Source organism: Chlorocebus sabaeus, chromosome 7 (genome assembly GCF_047675955.1).
Source record: "Chlorocebus sabaeus isolate Y175 chromosome 7, mChlSab1.0.hap1, whole genome shotgun sequence".
Taxonomy (NCBI): domain Eukaryota; kingdom Metazoa; phylum Chordata; class Mammalia; order Primates; family Cercopithecidae; genus Chlorocebus; species Chlorocebus sabaeus.
Window position 1 is genome coordinate 116745548 of NC_132910.1, and position 26846 is coordinate 116772393.

Sequence of the window (26846 nt, forward strand, 5' to 3'; positions counted from 1 at the left end):
TGTCATCAAGCAAATAGTTCCCAGGTAAGGAATTTGGAACTGTTAAACCATTGAATTCACCCCTTTTTCCATTTATGCCCATTTTATGCTCTTATGTCATTTCAACTCTTTTTTTTTTGTGCCCACTTATGTCCATTTCACAGTCCATTAACATCTATTTCTCAAGGCAAGGTCAGGAAAAGGGAAAAATATTCAAATTTATTAAACTGCTTTCATAAAACTTTTTTGGGTAAAAAGTAGAGAAGGGTGTGTAAATGAAACCTTAATACTTGGACATATTTATTAACTATTCATTTTTTCCAAACCAAAGTTTATTATTTAAAAAATTTGTGTTAACTGTGTTTTTAAAATTACTCTTTTCTAAAGTACATTGTTTATAGACATATGTATTCATTTGTTAAAATATAATTAACTATTCAAATGCTTATTTTTTCTGGAATATGAATATAAGTTTTGATAGAAATACCTACCCAGTAATTTGACCTGAAATTAATCATAAAGAGTTACAGAATTTTATTTTCTGGTAAATGCTTGGAATGGAGTTTTCTATAAAACATGTAATAAATGGGTATTTGGGTTCCAGTTCAGTCCAAGTGCCTCTCTTCTGCTGCTGAATTATGTTATTTAGAACTAACCTGAGTTTTGGTTCCTTGGAACAGAGAAGGTACTGGAGAGTAGAGAAAAGCGATTTATTCTTTTTGTTCTTCACAGTTGATAAATCTTTAGCAAAGTTCTAAATGTATGTTTTCCCTTATTCTATACTCTTTTTCTATGTCACATTGCATATTTTCCCATAAATTAATCTGCTCTTGTTGTCTATAGTCCGCCTAACCCACACTTGCTTATGTGTTGAATACCAATCAGCCTTTGTTTATTAACTTATCCTATTGTTTCAAAACCATTTTATGCATTTTTCATAAATAAACTCAACACTTCTACGGTACAGGAGATCATATCCACCTGTTAGAAGGATAGCCTCATTGTTTCATTCACATTATTTTATTTTTCGAGTCTTTAAAGAAGCTGTTTATTAACTTATATTTAAATGATTTTCAGGAAAAGAAAAATTTGACACAGGTATCATTCTGCTACTCCTTCAAAGTTTTTGAATTTTTTTTTATTATGGAAAAACACAAAACATCAAATTTACTAAATTAACCATTTTAGACATAAAAGTCAGTAGTGTTATTTAAGTATATTGACATTATTGTGAAACAGGTGTCCAGAACTTTTTCATCTTGCAAAACAGAAACTCTATACCTATTAAGCAACTTCCCTTTTCCACCTCTTCTCAACCCCTGGCAATCACCATTCTACTTCCTGTTTATAAATTTGACTGCTTTTGATATTGTATATTACTGGAGGCATATAGTATTAGTCCTTTTGTGATTGGCTTATTTCACTCAGTATTAGTTCCTCAAGGTTGATCCATGTTGTAGCATGTGAAAGTATTTTCTCACTTTAAGGCCAAATAATATTTCATTGTAAGTATATACCACATTTTGTTTATCTTGTCATCCATCAGTGGACATTTGTGTAGCTTCTGCCTCTTATGAATAATGCTGATATAAACATAGGTGTGCAAATATCTCTCCAGCATGCTATTTTTTGTATTTGAATAGTAGCCATTCTGAGTGTGATGTCATATCTCATTGTGGTTTTAATTTACATTTCTCTGATGATCAGTGTACATCTTTTTATATGCTTGGTGGCATTTGCATATCATCTTTGGAGAAATCTTTATTTAAGTCCTATGCCCATGTCTAAATCCGGTTATTTGATTATTTTCTTGTGGAGTAGTAGAAGTTCTTTATACATTCAGATTAAATCACTTATTTTATTTATATATTTTTATTTATATATATATATATGTAATTTGGAAATTTTTTTTCCATTTCATACATTGCCTTTTCATTCAGTTGACTGCATCCTTTAATATATACAATGTTGTATGTTTGATGTCATCCTATTTGTCTATTTTGGGTTTATTGATTGTGCTTTTTGTGTCATATCCAAGAAATCCTGGTCACATGCAACACCATGAAGTTTTCCCCTTGTGTTTTATTCTAGGAGTTGTATAGTTTGGGTCTTGTGTTTATTTATTTAATGCACTGAGTTAATTTTTTAAAAGTGTTTTTTAAAAAGAGCCCAATTTTATTATTCTATATGTAGATAATCCAGTTTTCTCAGTATCATTTGTTGAAAAAACTGTCACTTCCTAATTGAGGAATCTTGGCACCTTTGTCAAAGATAATATGATCATGTACATGGTGATTTATTTCTGTTCTCTTTATTTTATTTCACTGGTCTATAGGTCTGTCTTTATACCAGTACTGCACTGTTTTGATTACTGTATCTTTATAATATGTTTTGAAATCAGTTCTGCAAAGTTGGATTGTGAATATTCAAATATTTTTTCTTTTTCAAAATTGTTTTAACTATTTGGTGTATCTTGAAATCACATAGGATTTTTAGGATAAATTTTTCTATTTCAGCAAAAAAAAAAAAAAATGTTGGGATTCTGATAGAAATTGCATTGAATTTGTAGATCACTTTGGATGTATTAATTCTTAACAGTGTTAAGTGTTTCAATTCAGGAACCAAGGGATCTTTGTCTCTTCTTTAATTTCAGCAGTGTGTTTAGTTTTCAGTGTAAAATCTTTCACTTCTTTGGTTAAGTTTATTTCTAAGTACTTTTTTAATGTTATTGTAAATGGAATCAGTTACCTTTTGGATTGTTTGCCATAAATGTATAAAAATTCAGCTATTTTTGCATTTTGATTTTATATCCCATGACTTTGCTTAATTCATTGACTGGTTCTAACAGGGTTTGTGTGTGTGTGTGTGTGTGTGGAATAGTTAGAATTTTCTATGTATAAGATCAAGTCATTTCCAAACAGTGAGAATTTTACTTCTGTCTGTCCAATTTGGATGGCTTTTATTTTATTTTATTTTGTCTCATTGCCCTGGCTGGGGCTTTCAGTACTGTGTTGAATATAAGTGACAAGGGTGGGCATCCTTGCCTTGTTCCTTATCTTAAAAGAAAATATTTCAGTTTTTCACCATTGATTATGACATTAGGTGTGGAATTTTCATATATAGTTTTTATTATGTTGAGGTAGCTTCCTCCTATTCCTAGATTTTTGTGTGTTTATCATGAAAGCATGCTGAATCTGTCGAATACTTCTTCTATATCAGCTAACATGATCGTATGGTTTTTGTTCTTTATTCTGTTAATGTAGGTGTTTGAAGTTTCTTAGTTTAAAAAATTCTGAACCCACAGAGTCTATAGAAGTTCCAATTGTTTTTATGATGTTGCCCATCAATATATTTAGGAAATCACTTATGGGAAGAATAGGAATGGATATATAGGGTCTTTATATGAGTGACTATTTTGTAATATACATGCTTCTGAACTGTGGACTGCCCATTTTTCATTTAAAAAGTTGTAAAATTTTACAAATTTTTGTTAAAAGCATAGCTGGTTTGCTCTTTCAATGTAGTAAGAACAAATCAGGAACAGTAAGTGAACCATGATATGATCTGTCTCTGCCTATTGATAGTGGCTCACTGAGGAAATTCAGTAAGATCTTGTATTACTTGTCGGGATATGGAGAAAAATAATTATTAACTTCCTGACCACAAAAAAGAAGTAAAGAATGAGTGACTAACTCCCTTGAAATGGAAGAGAGATTACCTTAGTAGACAGAATGAAACAAAATTCATAATTCTGTTGTCTGAAATTGAATATATTCTCTCCAAGATACCATTGACCTTTTTAAATTGAATCTGTTTTTTGAAAGTTAGGAAAAAATCGAACCCCAGAGACCACAAATTTGTTTTTAAAAATAGAAAAAGAAAATAGTGAATACTTTGTTAGTGCTGAAATACTACAGAAATCTAATACTCCATTAATTTGAGTTTATGTAATTAATGTATCTGTTGACTCATGCCTCAAGTTACAAGGCTTTTCTCAATGCTACCTTGTAATTTGTTTCTTTTTCAATTACACTGGCCTGCCCAGAGTGGTTTCTTTTGAAATATGCACAAACTCTCACTTTTGATGTTCAATTCCCGTAAATCACTAGCTCTACTTCTCTACTCTCTTTTCAGACAGTATACATATGGAGTTCTGTAGATGTTTAGATCTTGTAGTAAAGAGTTCCAGTCTCCCTATTTGAATTACTTGTGTCTAAAAGTCAGTGCCCTTTCCCTTACCTAGGAGCTAGGGCAGTTCGTAATAAAATTGCTTGTAGATCATATTACTCATCTGCTTACTATTTTCCTGTAAATTAACAGTTGTCCTGAGAGTAAAAGTTAAATTATCTGGCTGGTACTCAGATATTTTAGGGGTCCTCTCATTTCTGAGCTGTTGTGTTTCTTGTTCTTTCTGTCTGGAAATACTCTACTGCCAGTTACCCATATTTCTCTGATCTTCACTTTCTTCACATGTGACTAAAATGTCAACTTTCAAGTGAGTTTCATTTTGATCACTCTATTTAAAAGCAGTCTATCACTGCACAATCAATATCCATTTTCTCACCTTTATTTTTCTCCATAGTACCTATTACTACCTAGATTATTAATCATTTGTTTAATGTCTCTTTCCTCGCATTTGAATATTAGAATCATAAAGGAAGGAATTTCTGTTTGTTTTATTTACTGCTATAAATCCGTACCTAGAACAGTACCTAGAAACTGTTTCCTAATGGAAGCTAAGTAGAGCTGAAAATGCTGTTCTTTTAATGTGAATGTTAGTTTAAATTCATTATATTCATTTATAAATTTTGGAAAGAAATGCTCCATCATTATCTCAATTTAAAAGATATTATACAAGTTTATTTCTTAATTTAAGATATTTTTATATAAAGATTTATTGTTGTTGTTGTTTGTTTTTGGTAAATCCACAAACACACAACTCATACTCCTCAAACCCTTGGAACAGCCTCCCGATTCATTTAACTTTTAAGCTCCCACTTCTTTAGAGCTCTAAATGTTTGACATACATTAAAGAAAAAATTAGAAAGTATTTTTAGGGCATTATATTCAGGACTTTAGGTCATGCATATTAGGAAAGATTCGTGAATCTTTTACCACAATCTTGATCCCAAACAACTCACTATCTGTAGTTTAACATTATCAGGGCATTGATTAGGCTTCCTTATTTACTAGTTTTACGATGGAAAAATTGAAAAAATTGCTTTAAACTGCCCTAAGTTTTGACATTCTTTGTTGTTGTTGTTGTTTTAAACACATGCTGTAATACTTGGACTTCTAAGAATACTTAGGTTAAATTAGTAGTTTAATTCAGAAAAATTAACCTATGTATATTTTGTTTTACTCTTACAATCTTAGTAACTTCAACATAGTTTACTGTAGTTTGCTATTAGGGAAATAGACCTCTATGAGGAATCATTGTTTTACAACCTGGTAATCTAAGGAATTCTTAGATCTGCTTGGGAAACCAAAACAAATGTCATGGTGTAATGTACCTTGTGGGAGATTATAAGGTATTCCATATTTTTAAGAACATATGTGTTTCAAGGAAAAAAATGAATGACATCGTTGAGTTTATACTAGGCATACACATTTAATGTGCATATTTTTTTTTCTACTTTGATGAAAGTGTTTTGAAAGCCTGATACACTGCTTAAAGCACACAAGGTGTAGTTCCCCTTTGATTGACTTGAGTTTGAAATAAATAACCTTATAAATGTAAGGAATTCATGAGTTTTTATTTAGTGACTTAGGTGTGGTTTGCTTCTGCTTTTTTTCAGGGGGATGTTTCTGGATACCATTCTCCCCTCCCGTGATGATAATGGCATACGTCCTGCAATTGGTCAGCGAACCCGTCTAAGCAAAGGAGATATCGCACAGGCAAGAAAGCTGTATAGATGTCCAGGTATTGCACTACACAAACACAAGAGCATGACTGTACTTGATTGTGCTCTTCCAGATGAATAAGCCATGATTTACTCAAGCATTTATTTGTCTCCCTCCCTGTTGGCAAATGATGTGTATAGTTCAAAGTCAATAATCATAAAATGAGGCAGGAGGGAACTATGGAACATCCAATTGCTGTAAATAAAAACAAGTTGTTGAAATCCAAGTTCAAGCACAGGGATAGCATGTTTTCTTTCTTTTAATTTAATGAGTGAAAGAGCAAAATAGAATGGTTGCTTGATAGTCATTGATTAAATAGTTGCATGATTTCATAGTCCTTTCTAACATAAAAAGAATATCCTTTATTTGAACTTCAGAATTGGATCCTGGATGATCTTTTCTCGCAAGTACCATCATTAATGGCATATAAATTACAATTTTATCAGTTGGAATTTTTAATTTTGTTGTAAAAAAAAATGTTCTAACCAGTTGCAAGTGAACTACTGTATGTTTTGCCCCTAAATAAAGTTTCATGAAAGGTCTTAATGTTCTAAGGGAACACTATGCCTTAATCGTCCAAGAAAAAAAGATTCTGTTTTCCACATTAGAAATCTAGATTCTATGCATCTCCAGTATACTCACAATATTTGAAATATCTTACAGCAAAGAAACATGCTTAACTTTGCATAACACAGTCTTTTCCAAATTATTTGTCCAAAGAAACCTCCTTTTACCCAATACTTACTTGTAGAATTCACTTTTGGAAGTATTGTTCTAGATACTTAAGGTTGCAGATATAATAAAACAATAACTATAAAAGTTTTAATTGGCTGCAAATCTGATAATATTTGCAGAAAATCAGAGAACTGATGAATATCTTAATCACTGGAGTTTATAATTGCTTATGTTTATTTATATATTGTTATTGGGAAATTCTTATATTAATTAAATTTTTATGATTCCTGGTGTCAGTCCAGGGTACTTTTAGGCTATAGACGAGGGCTAGCTAATTCATTCATAAAAATTTAATATGTACTCATAGACATATGGTATAGAACCCTTCTGTTGGACAGATAAAACTCAAGTGCGAGCAAGAAAAAGTGAGTTGGTTGAATAATCCCAGGAAATATCTGGGAACTTCCCAGGAAGTTCATAATTCAGTATGTGATGGTACTTAAGTCGTTGATTCAACCCAGTGGATTCTGTTGACAATCCTGCTGAGAGAAGGGATTTCCTATTCCTTAATATTAGATTTGCTAAGGAAAATTGTAAGAAATTATGATTTTTTTTTTTTCAATTTTACTGTAATTGTTAGCTTTCTTGTAATTTAGGACTATTAAGTTTTTAAAAGGGCAGTTGATACTTTTGGAGTTTAAAGCTGTATATAAAACCTTTTACATCATAATGATTCAATAATGAAAGTGGGTTTTCAACATTTTTTTGTGTATAAATATATCTGTCTGCCTCTCTAATTTTTTCATGTACCAAAAGACATTTCTACTTAATATTCATTAATTTATTTACTTCGTGTTGTTTACTTAAGTTGCATTCATATTTACATAAATGCCTTGAAAACATTTTATGTATGTTAGATACACATGTATATGTGGTATATTTTTAAAATTCAAATTTCTATAGGAGAAAATGAATTTATAAGAGAATGATACCACTACGACAAAAAGATATGGATGATCCTTGACTAATGTCTAGTAACATTGGGCATATACTTTTCAACTTTTAAAAAGTGAAAATTATTTGATTAATAGTAACTAAGTAAATGGCCACTTTATGTATAAAAGTATCTTGATTATATCTCTAAATGTATGTCTACATACATTACATTTGAGAAGCACACTAGAGATTTGTTTGCACACGGAATTGTAGGAAAGTCAGGAAGAATAAAAAACTAAGCTTATGATACTGTAATTTAATTTTTAGCCTACAATTCTTGGATATTTCAGTTATAAACAGGAAGATAATTAGAAGTATAGTTTCTACTTTAGATTTCAATTGTGTAAAATACATTAATGGGCCATTTTCTTACTTGAAATATAGAAATAATAATATGTACACTATTTTGTTTAATACAATAAAACCACATTGAAGAAAGCACTATGATCTGTGAAAAAGATATTTTGTATTTCTGAAACCGTATGAAAAGCAAATTACTGTATTACAGCTAATAAAGTACCTGGAGTAAGGAAGAGCTAAAAGATATGTAAATATACATATATATCTCTCTCTACACACACATATATCTACACATATATATGTGCATATCTACACATATATTTATCTACACACATATATCTACACACATGTATGCATATATATACACATATATGTCTACACACATACACATACACACACACACACACACACATATATATATATATCTCTTTTAGTGTTAAATTTTAGTTCCCCAAATCTTTGGGAATGACTTTTTCTTCTATCTTGGCCTTTTTTTTCACTTTTATCTTTGACTCAGTGGTTATATGCAGTGGTTATATGTGCAGGTTTGTTACATGGGAATGTTGTGTGATGCTGAGGTTTGGGCTGTGAATGATCCTGTCATCCCGGTTCTAAACGTAGAGCCCAACAGGTAGTTTTCAACCCTTGCCGCCTCCCAGTCCCTCCCCTCTAGTAGTCCGTACTGTCTATTCTTCCAATTGTTATGTCAAAGTATACTCTATGTTCAGCTCCCGCTTATAAGTGAGAATATGTGGTATTTGGTGTTCTGTTCCCAAGTTAATTCACTTCACATTATGACCTCCAGCTCCATTCATGTGGCTACGAGGAACAAGATTTCATTCCTTTTATAGCTGTGTAGTATTTCATGGTGTATATGTATCACACTTTCTTTATTCAATCCACCATCGATGGCCATCCAGGTTGAATCCATGGCTTTGCTATTGTGAGCAGTGCTGCAATGAACATACCAGCGCACGTGCCTTTTTGGTGGTACGATTTGTTTTCCTTCGGATATATGCTTAGTAATGAGATGGCAGGGTTGAATTGTAGTTGTGTTTTAAGTTCTTTGAGAAATCTTCAAACTGCTTTCCCCAGTGGCTGAACTACTTTTTATTCCCAACAACAGTGTGTAAGCATTCTCTTTCTCTACAGCCTTGCCAGTGTCTGTTGTTTTTCATTTTTTTAATAATAGCCATTTTGACTGGTATAAGCTGGACTTTTTAATGTTCACCAAATAGCCCCCTCCTTTCCTCTTGTTCTTTCTCTTTTCCTCTGTTTCTTTCTCTGCCCCTCTCAGCCACTCTGTGCATGTGGATATATCTATCTCCCTTTTTGTTTCTTTCTCTTTCTGAAATAGTTAGCTTTGAGCCCTGCATATAGTTATATGTTTAAGGTTCTTCTCTTTTCCTTAAATGAAGTGCACTCATGACTTATCAGGATAAGGACAATGATACTGGCATAAATATACTTACCGCAAGCCAAATGACATTAAGCTACACTGATGCAGTAGGTTTACCAGTAACTGCAAGTTATGGAATAGAGTTAAAGATTCATAACTGTACATATAAGTCTAAATAGGGTGACTTATCTGTGAATGACCCAGAAGACAGTAAGAGTTTATAAACTGAGTTCTGATTGTGTTTGGTTTTCATACAGAGAGGCGGGGGTTATAAATCTGCATATTCCTTTGGAGTTTGTTTTATTCTTACTCTTTGGTTAGAAATTCCTGGTGGAAAAGCAGACAAAAACAAGCAATGGGGAAAGGACTTCCTGTTCAACAAATGGTACTGGGATACCTGGCTAGCCATGTGCAGAAGAATGAAACTGGACTCTATCTTTCACCATATACAACCATATACAAAAGTTAACTCAAGATGAATTAAAGATTTAAATGTGAGACCTTGAACTATAAGAAGACTTAAATAAAGCATAGGAATCACCATTCTGGACATCAGCCTTGGGAAATAATTTATGACTAAGTCCTCAAAAGTGATTCAACAAAAATAAAAATTGACAAGTGGGACTTAGTTAAACTAAAGGGCTTCTACACAGCAAAAGAAACTATCAACAAAGCAAACAGACAACCTACACAATGAGAGAGAATATCCACAAACTACGCATCTGACAGAAGTCTAATATCCAGAATCTATAAAGAACTTAAACCAATCAACAAGCAAAACAAATAACCCCATTTAAAATATGGGCAAAAGATATGAGCACATACTTCTCAAAAGAAGACGTACAATCAGCCAACAAACATATGAAAAAATGCTCATCATCACTGAACATCAGAGAAATGCAAATCCAAACTACAGTGAGATGCCATCTCACACCAGTCAGAATAACTGTTATTAAAAAGATGAAAAACAACAGATGCTGCTGAGGCTGTGGAGTAAAGGGAATATTTATACACTGTTGATGGGAATTTAAATTACTTCAGCCACGGTGGAAAGCAATTTGGAGATTTCTCAAAGAACTTAAAACAGAACTGCTACTCAACCCGGCAACCCTATTACTGTGTATATATCCAAAAGAAAATAAATTGTTCTGCCAAAAGGGCACATGCATTCTCATGTTTATCGCTGCACTATTTACAATAGCAAACTCATGGAATCAATCTAGGTGTCCATCAATGATGGGTTGGATTTTTTAAAATATGGTACCTATAGACCTGGAATACTAGGCAGTCATAAAAAAAGAATGAAATCATGTCGTTTTTAGCCACATGGATGGAACTGGAGGCCATAATCCTAAATCAACTAACACAGGCACAGAAAAGCAAATACTACATGTCCTCATTTATAAGTGGGAGCTAAATATTGAGCACACATGAGCATAAACATGGAAACAAGAGACACTGTGGACTACTAGATGGGAAAGGGTGGGAGGCAGCAAGGGTTGAAAAATTATCAACTAGGTTCTATGCTCACTACCTGAGTGCAATATGCCTATGTAACTATTTTATACATATACTATTTGTATCTAAAATAAAAGTTGAAATTAAAAAATGAAAGAAATGCTGGCAAATGAAGCCAGTAAAATATATTTGGTTACTTTTAATGCCAGCTTTTTTTTTCTCATCAGTTTTTGCTCACAGCTTTATTAAATCTGCATTTTATGGCACTGTTTTGTAGAGGTTAATCTTGAAAAAAATACTGACCTGGTAAAGAGTATAGTTAGCTATACAAGACTGTGGGTTTTATGGTCTGTGATAAGTGGAGCCTTGAGTCCAAGAGGGCAAGTTTCTCACAGAAAGACTATAAATACTGCTGAACTTTACTAAATGATATATAAATTTTTGAACATATCAGAAGAGTGATGGCATTAAAATGTATCTATTTTAATTTTCCTTAAGATAATACTATCATTTTATGAAATTTATAGCTGATAAATATCTTGTAATCTATTCTTATATTTATTTATATATGCCAAAAATATAAATTAGGTTGGTATATGAAACCACAATTAGTTATTGTACAGTCAATGCATACTCATCATGAAAAAGCTAAATACAGAAATAAGGTCAGATTTTGAAGGGGATAGTATGAGGATATGTTTCTTTCAGTTTGCAATTGCTTTCATTGCTATTTCTTGCTCTTGGCTTTAGAGAAGGAGAGTAAAGTCTCTTTATGCATTGTTGTGTTAAGAAAGAATATGATCCCTTAGAGCTCTGGCACTCTACTACTATAAGACACCCTCATTCATTGCCAGATCACGTAGCCACAAGCGGCGTGGGAAAGGAAGGTAGAGCTGCTTGACATTGGGATTGAACAGGTTTCTGGACACTGCTTCCAAAAGACAAATCCTTTGTCTTTATGATGGTTTCCAAGCCTTTCAAGCATTAAGGCATTTTAAAGGACACCTAGTAGCTAATGCTACTTGCCTGTCTTGTAATCCTTTGTATTCCATATACTGTGAAGACAACAGAAGTCCACATGGGGAGGAGAATGGCTATTATTACAACACTTCATCTTCCCATTAACCCAATAATTAGCAGTTTATTTGGAAGGAGGTGATTTCTAAGGTACATGAATGGTAACGTATTTTCTCTTGTCTTAAATGATTGATTTGTTCTCATATTTTCTCTCTTTTGGGGTCTCCTTTTTCTATGATTCTCATTTTCTAAATGCATTGTCCTCCACTTTACCCTACTCGTAGGATTACTTGCTCTTCTTATTACTAAGATGCTTAATTTAGCTACTCTTTTGTCTTTGTCTGCTTTTTGTCTTAATTTAGTTTTTCTATAATCCCATGATCTTTTGCTTATAACTACTTAGTATTTAGACCAACTATTGGCCCTACTATTCTCTCAGTAAGTCTTCCTTAACTATGTCAAGTAACATAGTGAAATTTTTAAAAGTATAACATAAATTGATAATCTAAAAATAAAGGGATTTTGAGGATTAGAATCTCTATCATTATGTAAAAGTGTTGCCTATTCCCACAGGAACATATGTACCACCTATGTTCCCAAATAAACAAGTGTTTCTACTTTTAATAACAAACAATACTTATATGGAATGTACATATCTATGGATGCACATTTATGTGGAGGCTGTAGGGTGGAAGGCCAGTTTCAACATGCATGGAGTTTGAATGCATTGTTTTAAACACTTGCTTCATTTAATTTAGCATTAAAATGAATTAAAGCTTCTTTTCAATTACTTAAATCATAGTTACTTATATTTTGAGAGAATTCTCCTAGATTCCAAATAGAATATATTTTGTATAGCTGCTTTTGTATATATTATTCATGGCTAAAATATATTGCCAAGATGCAAAAAAATGCATTTAGCTATTCCTTTTAATTTATTGATGGATCTGTTTATTCATCTACCCAGCAGACATTCCCTCAATTAGTGAATGGTAGCCAGGGTCATCCAACAGCCCAAGCCAGAACTGTGGGGAACATTGTTGCCTCCTTCCTCCCTCTGCTTCTCTCCTGATACTTAATGAGTTCCTGGGTTATTACTATTATTTTTGCCTTTTATTTTTTTTGAGACCGAGTCTCACTCTGTCACCAGGCTGGAGTGTAGTGGTGTGCTCTCGGCTCCCTGAAAGTTCCATCTCCCGGGTTCAAGAAATTCTTATGCCTCAGGCTCCCGAGTAGCTGGGACTACAGGTGTGTGCCACCATACCCAGCTAAATTTTGTATTTTTAGTAGAGACGAGGTTTCACCATGTTGGCCAGTATGGTCTTGATCTCTTGACCTCATGATCCACCCGCCTCGGCCTCCCAAAGTACTGGGATTACAGGCGTGAGCCACCGCACCTGGTCTATTTTTGCCCTCTTAGTATCTCACATTCCTGTAGTGAATCCCTTGTCTAGGTGGCATCCTCTCTTTTCTGGACGACTCGTTGGCCTCTTGCCTTTATTTTTATATCCTATCTGTTCTCCAGCTATGCTGCTTGTTGTCTGTGCTGCATACTGGATGAGAAAAGCTTCCTGGAGTTGCTTCGTTTTAAAGGATGGTTTGGGCTTGGCTATGCGGTTATAACAGAAATGTATTTTAAAATGTTCTAGTAATTTATCTCTTTTAATATTTGCTTATTTAAACAATTTTAAATCAAAATTGTATTTATGATATTTAAAATGGAAAGGAACAACTATGGATTTATGAATTGTTTAAATTAACCAACTACTAAGTTGATTCAACATATTTTTATTTCTTTCTTTGCCCTAAAGATTCCTTTTTTTTTTTTTTTTCCCGAGATGGAGTATTGCTCTGTCACCCAGGTTGGAGTGCAGTGATTCAATATTGACTTACTGCAACCTCCGCCTCCTGGGTTCAAGTGATTCCTGCCTCAGCCTCCCAAGAAGCTGGGATTAAAAGTGCCTGCCACCACCACGTCTGGCTAATTTTTGTATTTTTAGTAGAGACGGGGTTTCATCATGTTGGCCAGGCTGGTCTCGAACTCCTGACCTCAGGTGATCAGCCCGCCTTGGCCTCCCAAAGTTCTGAGACTACAGGCATGAGCCACTGTGCCCAGCCAAGTTTATCTGTTTCTTTGGAGACTTACCTAATACAAATTATTGTGTGTCTACTTACGTTATCATTACCCTTAGTAAAATTATAAATGTGTTCCTGCCGAATATGGAGAAGGGGAAGTTTTCAACCTTTGAGATATGATGGGAGCTATAGACATTAGACAGCAAAAATATTTGCAGATCAATATGGAGACAGCTATGAAAGTAACCATGTAGGCCGGGCGCAGTGGCTCACGCCTGTAATCCCAGCACTTTGGGAGGCGGGCGGATCACGAGGTCAGGAGATTGAGAGCATCCTGGCTAACACGGTGAAACTCTGTCTCTACTAAAAATACAAAAAAGTTTGCCAGGCGTCGTGGCGGGCATCTGTAGTCCCAGCTACTTGGGAGGCTGAGGCAGGAGAACGGTGTGAACCCGGGAGGCGGAGCTTGCAGTGAGCCGAGATTGTGCCACTGCACTCCAGCCTGGGCGACAGAGCGAGACTCTGTCTCAAAACAAAAACAACAACAACAAAAAACAAAACAAAAAGGTAGCACGTAATTAAAAGAATGAGAATTTATTACAATAATTCCTTAACAACACACAATCTAAGTGGTGTTTCCACAATTCAAACACAATTTTGTATGCTAGAAGGAACATACATATGGATTACCTAATTTAAAAGTGAGATGATTCACATGATAAAAGGTTTTATAAGTTCAACTTCTCAGTTGTTTTGTTTTACATTTCTTGTGATTAGAGCATTCGTATGCCTCTTTACATTAATCGTCCTTTATGCTTTTACTTTCCCTAATATTATTGCAGAAGTAGTTGTGTTGCACACATATTATTACTCTCACAAGAAACACCATTATGAAGTTTATATTATTGTGATAGCCATTTTACAGAAGAGAAAACTGGGGTAAAGCTTTTGAGCTTTGCATGTGATAATGTAATTAACAAGTGAAGTGACAATGACAACATTTAAACATGTCATCTTGACCAGAAGCAGTGCCTCACACCTTTAACCCCAGCACTTTGGGAGGTCAAGGCAGGCGGACCACCTAAGGTCAGGAGTTCGAGACCAGCCTGTCCAACATGGTGAAACTCCATCTCTTCTAAAAATACAAAAATTAGCTGGGAGTGTTGGTGCATGCCTGTAATCCCAGCTATTCTTGAGGCTGAGGCAAGAGAATCACTTGAACCTGGGCGGTGGAGGTTGCAGTGAGCTGAGATTGAGCCACTGCACCCCAGCGTGGGTGACAAATTGAGACTCTTTCCCCAAAATAAAATAAAAAAATCTTATGTCATCTCATCCACTCACCTTGCTGTCAATGAACAGTCTAAGCATTTGGACTTAGTAGTGTCCACTGTTTTTTTTTTTGGGCTAATTTTCCTTTAGTTTTTTAAATAATAAAGTTTGACTTTTATATCTGAGAATAAATCAACAAATTCTGAAACATGTAGTAGGGGTCAGCTAGCCCGGGACAATCACGTTTATTGAAGAAAATTCACAAGTAATTACCACAACTTGAATGAACATGTTTCTACTTCTTGCATTATAATCAAACACTGTATTATCGACTTATTAATTTTTAGTGTATGTTGTATTTTTTTTAGCATGTATTTATCTCTTAATCAGAACAGTATTGTATGCATACATTTATGGACTAAGTATATGTAATTTATTTAATTGCACTTGAAGAAATTCAATACTGGCATTCTCTGTGGCTTAGTGGGGTTTTAAATTATTACAGAATTTATTTTTAAACTGCTGTTAATTATAGGTTTTTTTTTTTTTTATAGAAACACACTCAACTCCCAAATAATTGTTTAGCATTTAACTGATCCTACTTAGAAGCACATTGTTTGCATTAATGAAATCTTAATACATTTTCATTTTTCTAAGACTTTTTTTAACCTTACATTTATCAAGCGCCTTGGATGATTTATAGAACAGTGCAGATTTATGTATTCTTGACCTTGAGCTTTTTAATTTTGTCCTGAAGTTGCTTTTGTCTTTCTGTTCATCAGACTAAACATTACTCCTACTTTAAATTTATTGTGTTGTACAAACATAATACCTATTTTTCTGAATATTTATATCATATCTATTTTTAGAGCTCTATGCTTTGTTTTCATATTCACTATCTTTCTTTGTTTAACACAAGCTATACAGATCCATTTATAATTTATTAAGAAGTTGATGAGATGAGAGTTCACTTGCTGGTAGCTAAGGCCTTGTAATATGATAATAGCTCCGTTTTGATTGCAGTGTCCTTCAGAGGGAAGGAACCGTTCTTTCAAATTGTTAAGTGAAGGTTATAAAGAGGACTGGCTGCAGTGGAGGAATTATTCTTAAGTTAAGGATACTTCAAGCAGCCTAGGTTCATGGCACATAGCATGTCTTGCAAGAGCAACAGGGAAGCCCATTCATTGTAGGATGGTGCTGACAATTGGCCTTGGATGAGCACAGATCCTCATGCTGTGCAGCTAATAATTTGCTATTTCAAATGACTGAAAATTGGTTCCAGGGAATTAGACAAGCTTAGCAAGAGGAAAATACACAAATTGCTTTTTTTTTTTTTTTTTTTTTTAAATTTAACCTCAACTGAGAAAAGTAAATAAATGTTTGCATCTTTTTGGAAAATTTGAATCTTCCATGATATTTATATATATTTTTTCTTATTTTGAAAAAAAAGTTTATTGTGTTTGACATTTTGATATTATCTTTGCTGACTACTCATTAGTTATTACTTAATATTTTAAAAATTTGATATGGTATTCACTTACACTTAGCCTCAATTTAAATCAAATATATTAGTGAAATGTTTCATGTGGTCCCAGAGCCATGTCATCCAGGTATCACTGGCCTTAATCTGAACATGAGCGTGCTTTAGAGTGGCTACTGGCTCCTTGGAAATGAATAAGAAAGGTTTCCATGAAGAAGAATTTTATGAATGTCACATTATTTATCTTATAATCTTATTCGGTGATTCGTCATAGGGATGCCATTAAATATACTGGAATTCCAGTAAGGTACATAAAAAGAAATTTACTTAGAAAGGAAACATCTTCTATAAAATACAAACATTTAGTCTTGTCTAATACTAAAAAAATCCTTCAAGGCTTTATTTATGATATTCATGTCTTTTATGCAAATTAACCAATGATCTTATATTTTTTTCCTTTCAGCATGTGGAGAAACCCTACAAGAATCCAATGGCAACCTTTCCTCTCCAGGATTTCCCAATGGCTACCCTTCTTACACACACTGCATCTGGAGAGTTTCTGTGACCCCAGGGGAGAAGGTAGTTTATACTGTCAAGCCCACTATTTTACTCTCATATAAGTACAAAGGTTCATCATCCTTCAAACATAAATTTGCTTTTTCCTTTAATCTTGTTTGATTTTTCAAATAGACTAAAAAGTTCAGAAAATTCATAATGGGAATTTCTTAAACTCCAGGAATTTTTTTGAAATATATAATTTAAAAAATTTTAATGCAATAGGAGGGTTGAAATAATACATTATATATTCTCAGACACAAATGAAATTGTGGTAAAAATCAGTATCAGAAAGACGCTTAGAAAAATCCCCATATATTTTAAAATTTAAAAACATATATCTAGATGTCCAGTTCAACCAGGAAAAGTTATAATGAAAATTGTAAACTATTTTCAACTGTAATATCAGAAAAATATTGAATACCAACCCTGTAAAATGCAAATAGAGTAGTACTTAGTTGAAAGAAAATTCACAGACTTAAATACTTATGTTAGGAAATATGAAATTCAGACCCCAAACTAATAAGCCTAGATGACCATATGAAGAGGTTAGAAAAAGAGCAATAAAATAAAAGATATTTTACAAGTAAATAGTAAAAGATAAAGTTAATGACATGAAAACAACATATGATAGGCAGTATGAACAAAGTTGATAGTTTGAATTGATTAAAAAAAAAACAAAAGGAAATGGGTCAGGCGAGGTGGCTCACGCCTATAATCCCAGCACTTTGGGAGGCTAAGGTGGGCGGGTCACTCGAGGTCAGGAGTTCGAGACCAGCCCTGCCAACATGGCAAAACGCCATCTCTACTAAAAATACAAAAATTAGCCTGGAGTGGTGGCACACAGCTGTAATCCCAGCTATTCAAGGGGCTGAGGCAGGAGAATCACTTGAACCCCTACAGGGAGGGTGCAGTGAGCTGAAATCCCACCACTGCTCTCCAGCCTGGGTAACAGAGCAAGACTGTGTCAAAAACAAAAGCAAGGCCGGGCGTGGTGGCTCATGCCTGTAATTCCAACACTTTGGGAGGCCGAGGCGGGTGGATCACCTGAGGTCAGGAGTTTGAGACCACCCTGGCCAACATGGTGAAGCCCCGTCTCTACAAAAAATACAAAAATTAGCTGGGCGTGTTAGCATGCGCCTGTAATCCCAGCTTCTCAGAGGCCGAGGCAGGAGAATCGCTTGAACCCAGTAGGCGGAGGTTGCGGTGAGCCTAGATCCTGCTATTGCACTCCAGCCTGGACGATAAAAGTGAAACTCCGTCTCAAAAAAAAAAGAAAAAGACAAGAACAAACCCCAGGGAAATAGAAGAAAACATGTTTGATAAAGAAAGATGAAGAATAATAGAGAAAGCACAATTATCTAACATTTGGGGGAAAAAATTAAAAGATTATTAGAACCATACAGTCTTTAGACAACAAAATGAGAATAAAAGAATCTTTTGAACATGATATCAATAACTTAAAAACAATGAATAAAGTGAGCAAATTTCTATAAAATATTACAACTAAGTTCTTATTCAAGAAGAAATTAAAAAGTATTTACAATAGCAAAGACATGGAATCAAGCTAGCTGCCCATTGATGGTGGATTGGATGAAGAAAATATTACACCATGGAATATTATGCAACCACAAAGGAGAATGAACTCATGTCCTTGTAGCAACATAGATGGAGCTAAAGTCCATAATCCTAAATGAATCAATGCAGGGATGGAAATTTAAATACCACAAGGTCTCATTTATAAGTGGGAGCTAAACATTGAGCACCTATAGACTCAAACATGGGAATAAAAGACACTGAAGACTACTAGGTAGGGGAGCCTGGAAAGGGGGAATGGGTTGAAAAACGACCTGTGGGTAGTTTGTACTTTGTCTTTGTTTCTTATTTGCCTGGAAGAACTTAAGTGCTCTCATTAGCTGTGGTGGTCATGCAATTGCAACTTTTTTTAAAAGTTTGATGTTCTTGATGATAACTGAATGGTATGAGGAGATAATCATGCGTATGGAGTTGTCCAGATTTTTGTAGTATTCACAGTGGAAACTCTGAATGAAACACTTATGTAACATAAATAATTTTTAGATGCAAAAAGTTACAACTGACTTGGAATACATGAATGCATGCATAGTTCTTGATATAGTTATTTTTAATTTAAAAAGTATAAGTCTGTTGTAATATGGTTATACGTGTTGATCATTTTTTATTTAAGTTCTTTTAATAAGAGTCAGAAAATATATTATGAAGGTCATTCTTACAAAATCACTGAAGAGTGAACTTCAAAAGATACAAATTTTGAGAACAAGTTTAAAGTATACATGATTTTAAAAAGAAAACCTCATAGAATATGAGATGTTTGGGAACAAGTTTAATCGAATTAAATTGTTTCATAACAGCAAGTTAATATCTGGGAAAAGCATTTCTCCTGTCCAATTCCAAAACTCTCACCATTAGCATTCAGAGTTAATTTATTTTTCTTGTATGTGCGATTATCTATAAAACTATATTTCCAAAAATGTTGTAAATAGGAAGAAAAAATCTATCATCTTATCTATTATTTTTCTTAATATTATTTATTATGATTATCTATAAAACTATATTTCCAAAAACATTGTAAATAGGAAGAAAATATCTATCATCTTATCTATTATTTTTCTTAATATTATTTATGATGATTAGCGAATAAATTAGAGTGTTATAAGAATCTAGTGAGCAATTTTAACTCATTTTAGTCCTTGTGTATTTATTATTTTCTTATTTTCTTTCTCCTCATATTTGGTTTCATTCTGCTGGGAATTTAACTTGTTAATTTCAAGCATCTTTTATTTTCCAAAGCAAACACTGAAGGCTGTAATTTTCCCCTCAGAACTACTTTACCTGAATTCCACCAGCTTAAAATAGAGAATTTGTTATGTTTCAATTCTACTTTTTTCTGGTACTATTATTTTTCTTAACCCACATATTTTTTTCAGTAATGTGCTCTTCTTCCTTGCAAACATTGTTTTTTCAATCATCGTTTTCTTATTTATCTCTCCTTGAATCACCTTTAGGTAAAGCACTATCTTTGTGTCAGTTTTTGCAATAGCTTCAGGCTGATAGGACCTTCAGAGTGACTAGTACTCATAAGACTAATCTTTGCTTTAAAAATATGTTTTGTGCAATGGTTGGGTGCATTCATCTTAATTATGATGCTCATATATTCTGTATATTATTGTTTTGTCTGTTTGATTTATCAGATATTTACAAATATTTGTCACTATGGTAGATTTGTTCATTGCTCTTTATAGCCTTGTTAATTTTTGTTTTATATATGTTTATGCTATGTCATTTTACACTCATGTTTACAATATTTTATCCTCCGATGTATTAAACTATTATCACTGTATAATGAATTTCTTTATTTCTAGAGATGGTTCAGGTTAACACTCTATTTTGTCTATTATTAATAAAGCTGTACTTTATCATATTATAAAGTTCTATAATTATCTTTTGATTAATATATTAGTCAGGTATATCTTTGTCCTGCTCTAGACATCTAGACATTCAATCATTTCCAACTTTTGCTTCAGGTATCCAATTCAGTTTATTTTTATTTAATCAGTGGATGGCAGGTTTTGTCTTTAATTACAGTGCTTATTGTAGTTCTATTTATTGTGACTATTGGTGTGTTTTAGGCAGTATACAGTCCAGTTTATTTTTTGTTTAATACATGATGGCAGGTTTTGTCTTTAGTCAGAATGTCCACTGCAGTTCTATTTATTGTGACTATTGGTGTGTTTTTATTTCTTATTTGCATTTTAATACATCCCTTTTTTTTTTGTTCTCCCCCTTTGCCTTCTTATGCATTGAATTACGTTTTGTTTTTTTCTCATTTCATATTTTTCTCTCTACTGGTTTGAAAGTTTTAAACGTCTACTCTATCATTTAGTACTCTCTACCAGCTTGCTTTCTTAATCAAGTTATATTTCATTTGTATCTTTAGCCTCTTCCCAATTCAAGAAAGGATCTTATCCCAATTTTAAAAATGATCTTAAAACATATAAGATTATTCCCTTTTTATAAGATATTGTTTTGCATGTTTGTTGATACCTTTTTTTAATCACACAAATGAGATTCTGTTGCCTTTTGCACTTTACATTAGTTTTACATGTGCAAATACTATCATGGATTTTTATTATTTATCGTGGTAAAATAAACTACAATATTATTGTGGTAAAAACTACATAGCATACAATTTACCATCTTACCCGTTTTTAGGTGTACAGTTCAGTATGTTAAGTATATTCACATTGTTGTGAAACAGATCTCCAGAGCTTTTTCATCTTGCAAAACTGCAACTCTATACTCATTAAACCAAACAAATCCCTTTTCCCTCCATCCCTTTGCGCCTGGCAATCATCATTCTACTTTCTGTTTCTGCGAATTTGAGAAACCGCATATGATTGGAATCATAGATCTGTCCCTTTGTGACTGGATTATCTCACTTAGCATAATGCCCTCAAGGTTCCTTCATGTGACATGATTTATTTTTTAAGCCTGAATAATATTCTGCTGTTTGAATACACCACATTTTCTTTATCCTTTCATTCATTGGTAGACATTTAGGTTGCTTCTACCTCTTGGCTATTGTGAATAGTGCTGATATGAATGATATGAACTGGGGATTGCAAATATCTCTCAGAGACCCTGTTTTCAATTATTTTGATTATCTATCCAGAAGTGAGGTTGCTGGATCATACGGTAGTTCTATGTTTAATTTTTTTGAATAACCTTTATACTCTTTTCCATAGTCATTGCATTATTTCAAAGTCTTTGCTAAGAGTGCAAAAGGGTTCCAATTTCTTTCCATCCTCACCAACACTTGTTATTTTTTGTTGTTTTGATAGTAGCCATCCTACTGGGTGTCAGGTAATATCTCATTATGATTTTGACTTGAATTTTTCTGATGACTAGTGAACATCTTCTAGTGATAACTTGGGCATCTTTTTTGTATGCTTAATAGCCATTTGTATATCGCCTTTTTAGAAATGTTTATTCAAGTCTTTTGCCTATGTTTAAATCAGATTATTTGATTTTATCTTTCAGCTGTAGAAGTTTTTATATATTCTGGTTATTAAGCACTTGTTAGAGATATGATTTGCACATATTTCATCCTCTTTCACAGGTTGTATTTTCACTCTGTTGATTGTGTCCTCTGATGAATACAAGTTATAAATTTGATGTCATACTACTTGTCTACTTTTAGTTTTATTGCCTGTGCTTTTGGCGTCATAGCTAAGAAATCATGACCATATGTAATTACATGAAGTTTTTACCCTGTTGTCTTCTATGCGTTCTATAGTTTTCCAGTCTTATATTTAGGTCTTTAATCAATATTTTTTTTTTTTTTTTTTTTTTTTTTTTGAGACGGAGTCTTGCTCTGTCGCCCGGGTTGGAGTGCAGTGGCCGGATCTCAGCTCACTGCAAGCTCCGCCTCCCGGGTTTACGCCATTCTCCTGCCTCAGCCTCCCGAGTAGCGGGGACTACAGGCGCCCGCCACCTCGCCCGGCTAGTTTTTTTGTGTGTGTGTGTGTTTTTAGTAGAGACGGGGTTTCACTGTGTTAGCCAGGATGGTCTCGATCTCCTGACCTCGTGATCCGCCCGTCTCGGCCTCCCAAAGTGCTGGGATTACAGGCTTGAGCCACCGCGCCCGGCCCTTTAATCAATATTGTGTTAATCTTTTAATGGTGTAAGATAGGGTCAAACTCCGTTCTTGTACATGTGGATATCCAGTTTCTTCAACACCATTTGTTAAAGATGTACTAAATGTTTTTATTCAGCATTCCTGCTCATGTTTCTGACTTCCATTATGGCTTATTTTTGTACTACCTATAGCTTACATTATAGATTTTTTTAAATTAACATTTTTGTTTTTTCTGTTTGAAAATGTGGATTTTTTTACTTGAATTTATGAAAGTATAGTTTCACTGGATATAGTTGGCTGCACATTTTCCTTGTTGTAAATAAAGCTTGCAAAAATAACTTCATTTCAAACATTTTCGATCTACAATTTTGCACATTAAAGTTATCAAGAGATTTAACGAGCACTAAAAATTTAATAAGTTAATACCCATATAAAATGAATGAACAAAGAATTACTCATAAAATGAGGCTGCTTAAGATGATTTCTTAAGGCAGTTTCCCCAAATTCTTGGATACCTCTCATGTAGTAAAATGTATCTTAAACGTATTATAAATCAATGTGAAGTCTATTCATTTATTTTTTAAAGAAGTAAAATTCTGAAAGGCATATCTCATACAATTCAAAAAAACAGAACTATATACAGCTCATTGTATGAATATAAACACATGGTTGTTACAGAAATAAGTTAAATCAAGCTGTATCATTTATAAATTTTATAAATTATGGCAATTGCAAGATCTGTTTTTTTGTTTTGTTTTGTTTTGTTTGTTTGTTTGTTTTTGAGATGGAGCCTTGCTCTGTCACCAAGGCTGGAGTGTAATGGCATGATCTCAGCTCACTGCAACTTTCACTTCTCAGTTCAAGCAATTCTTGTGCCTCAGCCTCCTGAGTATCTGGAATTACAGGAATGCACCACCTCATATGGCTAAGTTTTGTATTTTTAGTAAGGACAGGGTTTCACCATATTGTCCAGGCTGGTCTTGAACTTCTGAGCTCAAGCGATCCACCTGCCTCGGCCTCCCAAAGTTCTGGGCTTACATGCATGAGCCACCATGCCTGGCCTTACGTTCTTTTGATTCCAGTAATATGAGAGTATTTCAATGTTATAAGATATGTTAATTTGAAAAGCAATAGGTCAAAATTTAACAAAAATCTGTCTCAAAATTTCCACAAATACTAAATGAATTAGAATTCAATGTATGTTTGATGATAAAGAATTTAATAATTAGGAGTAGAAGGAATTTTTAAAAAATACAATAAATAGAAAAAAATCTAGTGTTTCTTGAGTGCCTACACTATACTAGGTGCTGTGCCAAGCTTCTCTAATCTTCTCAGCACCCTACTGGGGTTAGTACTCGAATTATCTTCATATTACAAAGAAATTGAAGTTGTGAAAGGCTTGAGTAACCTATCTAACATCACACAAGTGGCATCTGACATTTGGCAGAGCTAGTTTATTAATTTTTTCTTTAGTTATAGAGAATGTTTTCTCTAAAATCAAAATCATCAACCAAAAATTGCTTAATTTAATACTACAGGTATTCAAATAAAAACAAATACATTAAAATATAACATATTTTAGAAAACTAGAAACTTTGCTGTGGGACTAAAATAAATGGAATAACACATCATGAACTGAAGTGAAAAAGTGTAGCATTATAAATTATCGGTTCTTGTCAAATTAACGTATAATAATTCCAAATTAAATTCCAATAGATTTTTGTTTTGTACCAGACCAAATTTTTCTAGAGTTTACGTTAAAAATAAAATAGTTGGCAAATTCACAAACAATGGTAATATGGGGAAGTGGATTGCACTATCAGAAAAACATTATGAAACCTCAGTAATTCAAATTCTGTGGCAATGTCAAAAAAGTATAAAAGTATTCTGTATAAATGGACAAACTGAAAAGACCAGAATTATGCCTGAGGGCATAGAAGACTTCTGTCATATACTTATAAGGATCATTTTTCAAATAAATTGGGAAAATGGATTTTCTCAGTAAATAATACTTAAATCATTTTAAAGGATATGTGAAGAATTAAACAACTTTTACTTCATATTGCATATTTTTCTAAAGAAAACAGTGCTTTATTTTCTTTCTGAAAAAGGTATGTTGAATACATGAGTTAAAAATAAGAAAATTTAAAATAATTTGTTCTGATTATTCACATAAAATTGTTTTTATAAAAATACAAAAAGCACAAATAAAAATGAAAACAGAGACTCTTATAACACATAAGGTTGAGGGACCGTTGGGTCATTCATATGTAAAGAGCTGTTATAAACTGATAAGTAAAGATCACTCCACAGCAGAAAATGACTGAGAAAGTAGAAAATTCAGTGAAGTATCAGTGCAAGTAGATATTCAATTAGTGTATCAAGTTCTTTAATCTTATTCTTTATCAGAGAAATGCTATTTGAACTAACAATAATTTGGCATGTTTCACCTGTCACACTGGTAAAGATGGTATTGAATGTTAACATCAAGTGATCATAAAGATATGCAACTTCTCAAAGTAGAAATTACAATAACCTTTCAGAAGGACATTGAGCAATTTGTATTACATTTTACAAAATGTACCTGCACTTTTGCCCAGATATTTATCCTAGAACAATTATCTGAGTGTCTGCAAAGGTAGCTGATTATTATAATAGTGAAAATTGGAAACAAAATAAATCTTGAAAACTTTAAGGAAACTCTGATTTGAGAAAATGTTTACAATATATTATGAAATATTTAAGGCAAATCAAAAGTTAGTGGCATGAGAAGTTCTGTATTTTAAATTATGTACATTAGAGACAAATTTATGGACGAATATATAACAAAATGATGCTTATCTCTATCTGCTGAGTTTGCAAATAGTTTTTATGTCTTCTTTGTTCCTTTAAAAAATTATCTGCAATAAGCGTATGTTATTTTGGGCAAGAGAAAAATATTCTCTTTAATAAATATGGTCATTGTTCGACAAAAATGTGAACGTACTTAATGTGCAGAACTGTACACATAAATATGGTTAAAATGGTAACTTTTACATGGTGCACACATATTATACCACAATTTAAAAATAAGGGTTTCAGTTCACATGCATATCTTTCTCAGATTGAGCCTTCCAAGGTACAGAGGGATTTCTGTTCAATCTAAGGCTATTCTTCATGTCGCGTAGTTCATGCTGGCAACAATCCAGAATGTGCAGCTAAGAGGGTAGCTGTGTTGAGCTGATAGAAGGGCACAGTATTGATTCTTGCATCCCTTAAAATTGACTAACCTTTGAACAAGGTCAGTCAATACTATGTCTTGAATAGACTTAATATTTTCTATTTTCCTGTATAACCCATTTAGAAGCTATTGATTATTTTTTGCAGATATTTCTTTGTAATCACTCATCTATGATTTACACATATGGAGTCAATTCACAATCGTATATTTATATTGTCAAAGACATTGCTTCAATTTAGCAATTACTGCATAAATACATTCTTATTCTATTAAAATAGATGTATCTTTTGATGTGTGAAATAAATTCTTGCTATTATAAACTTATAACCTAGTAATATAATGGTTCAACTTTGAAAAATAACTGAAAAAAGAAAATACAATTTATCACGGACTTTAGGAAAGCTCAGATCTTGTTGGAAGATCCATGCATGACTGAAGAGATGGTAGCATTCCATAAAGATTTTGAGCGACATGAAGAATTTCAAGGAACAAGGAAGGGGAAAGTAGAATCCACGTAGAATTATGTTCACTTTAAGTAAAGGAATGGGAATAGAGCTGAGATTGGAATACTTTGTCAGAGCACAATAGCAAGAAGTTAGGGATGAGTGGGATGAAGCTTATGTGCTTGAGACAATGAAAGATGAGGCAGCAAAGTTGGGTTATTACTAGAGTCATTGATTCCAAAACCCTGATGGGAAGCAAACTCTATTGAGATTACTGTGGCCATAAAGTGTAGGATGAAATGGAGAAGAGTAAAATTAAAAGCCAAAGTACATCTTGTGAAACTATTACATTATATTCAGAAAAGAAGTACAGCCAGCATTGATGGCAAAAGAGGAAA

The 26846-nt window shown here is 33.3% G+C and overlaps 1 protein-coding gene across 2 annotated transcripts in view; it reads left to right on the plus strand.

Moving 5' to 3' along the window:
- Window positions 1–26846, plus strand: part of TLL1 (tolloid like 1) — a 222240-nt gene that overhangs the window by 125262 nt on the left and 70132 nt on the right. For both annotated transcript variants that reach the window (XM_008000210.3, XM_008000212.3), the window contains 2 exons: window positions 5778–5902; window positions 17017–17132. In XM_008000210.3, coding sequence (XP_007998401.1) covers window positions 5778–5902; window positions 17017–17132 — 241 coding nt within the window. The remainder of the gene's footprint in view (window positions 1–5777; window positions 5903–17016; window positions 17133–26846) is intronic.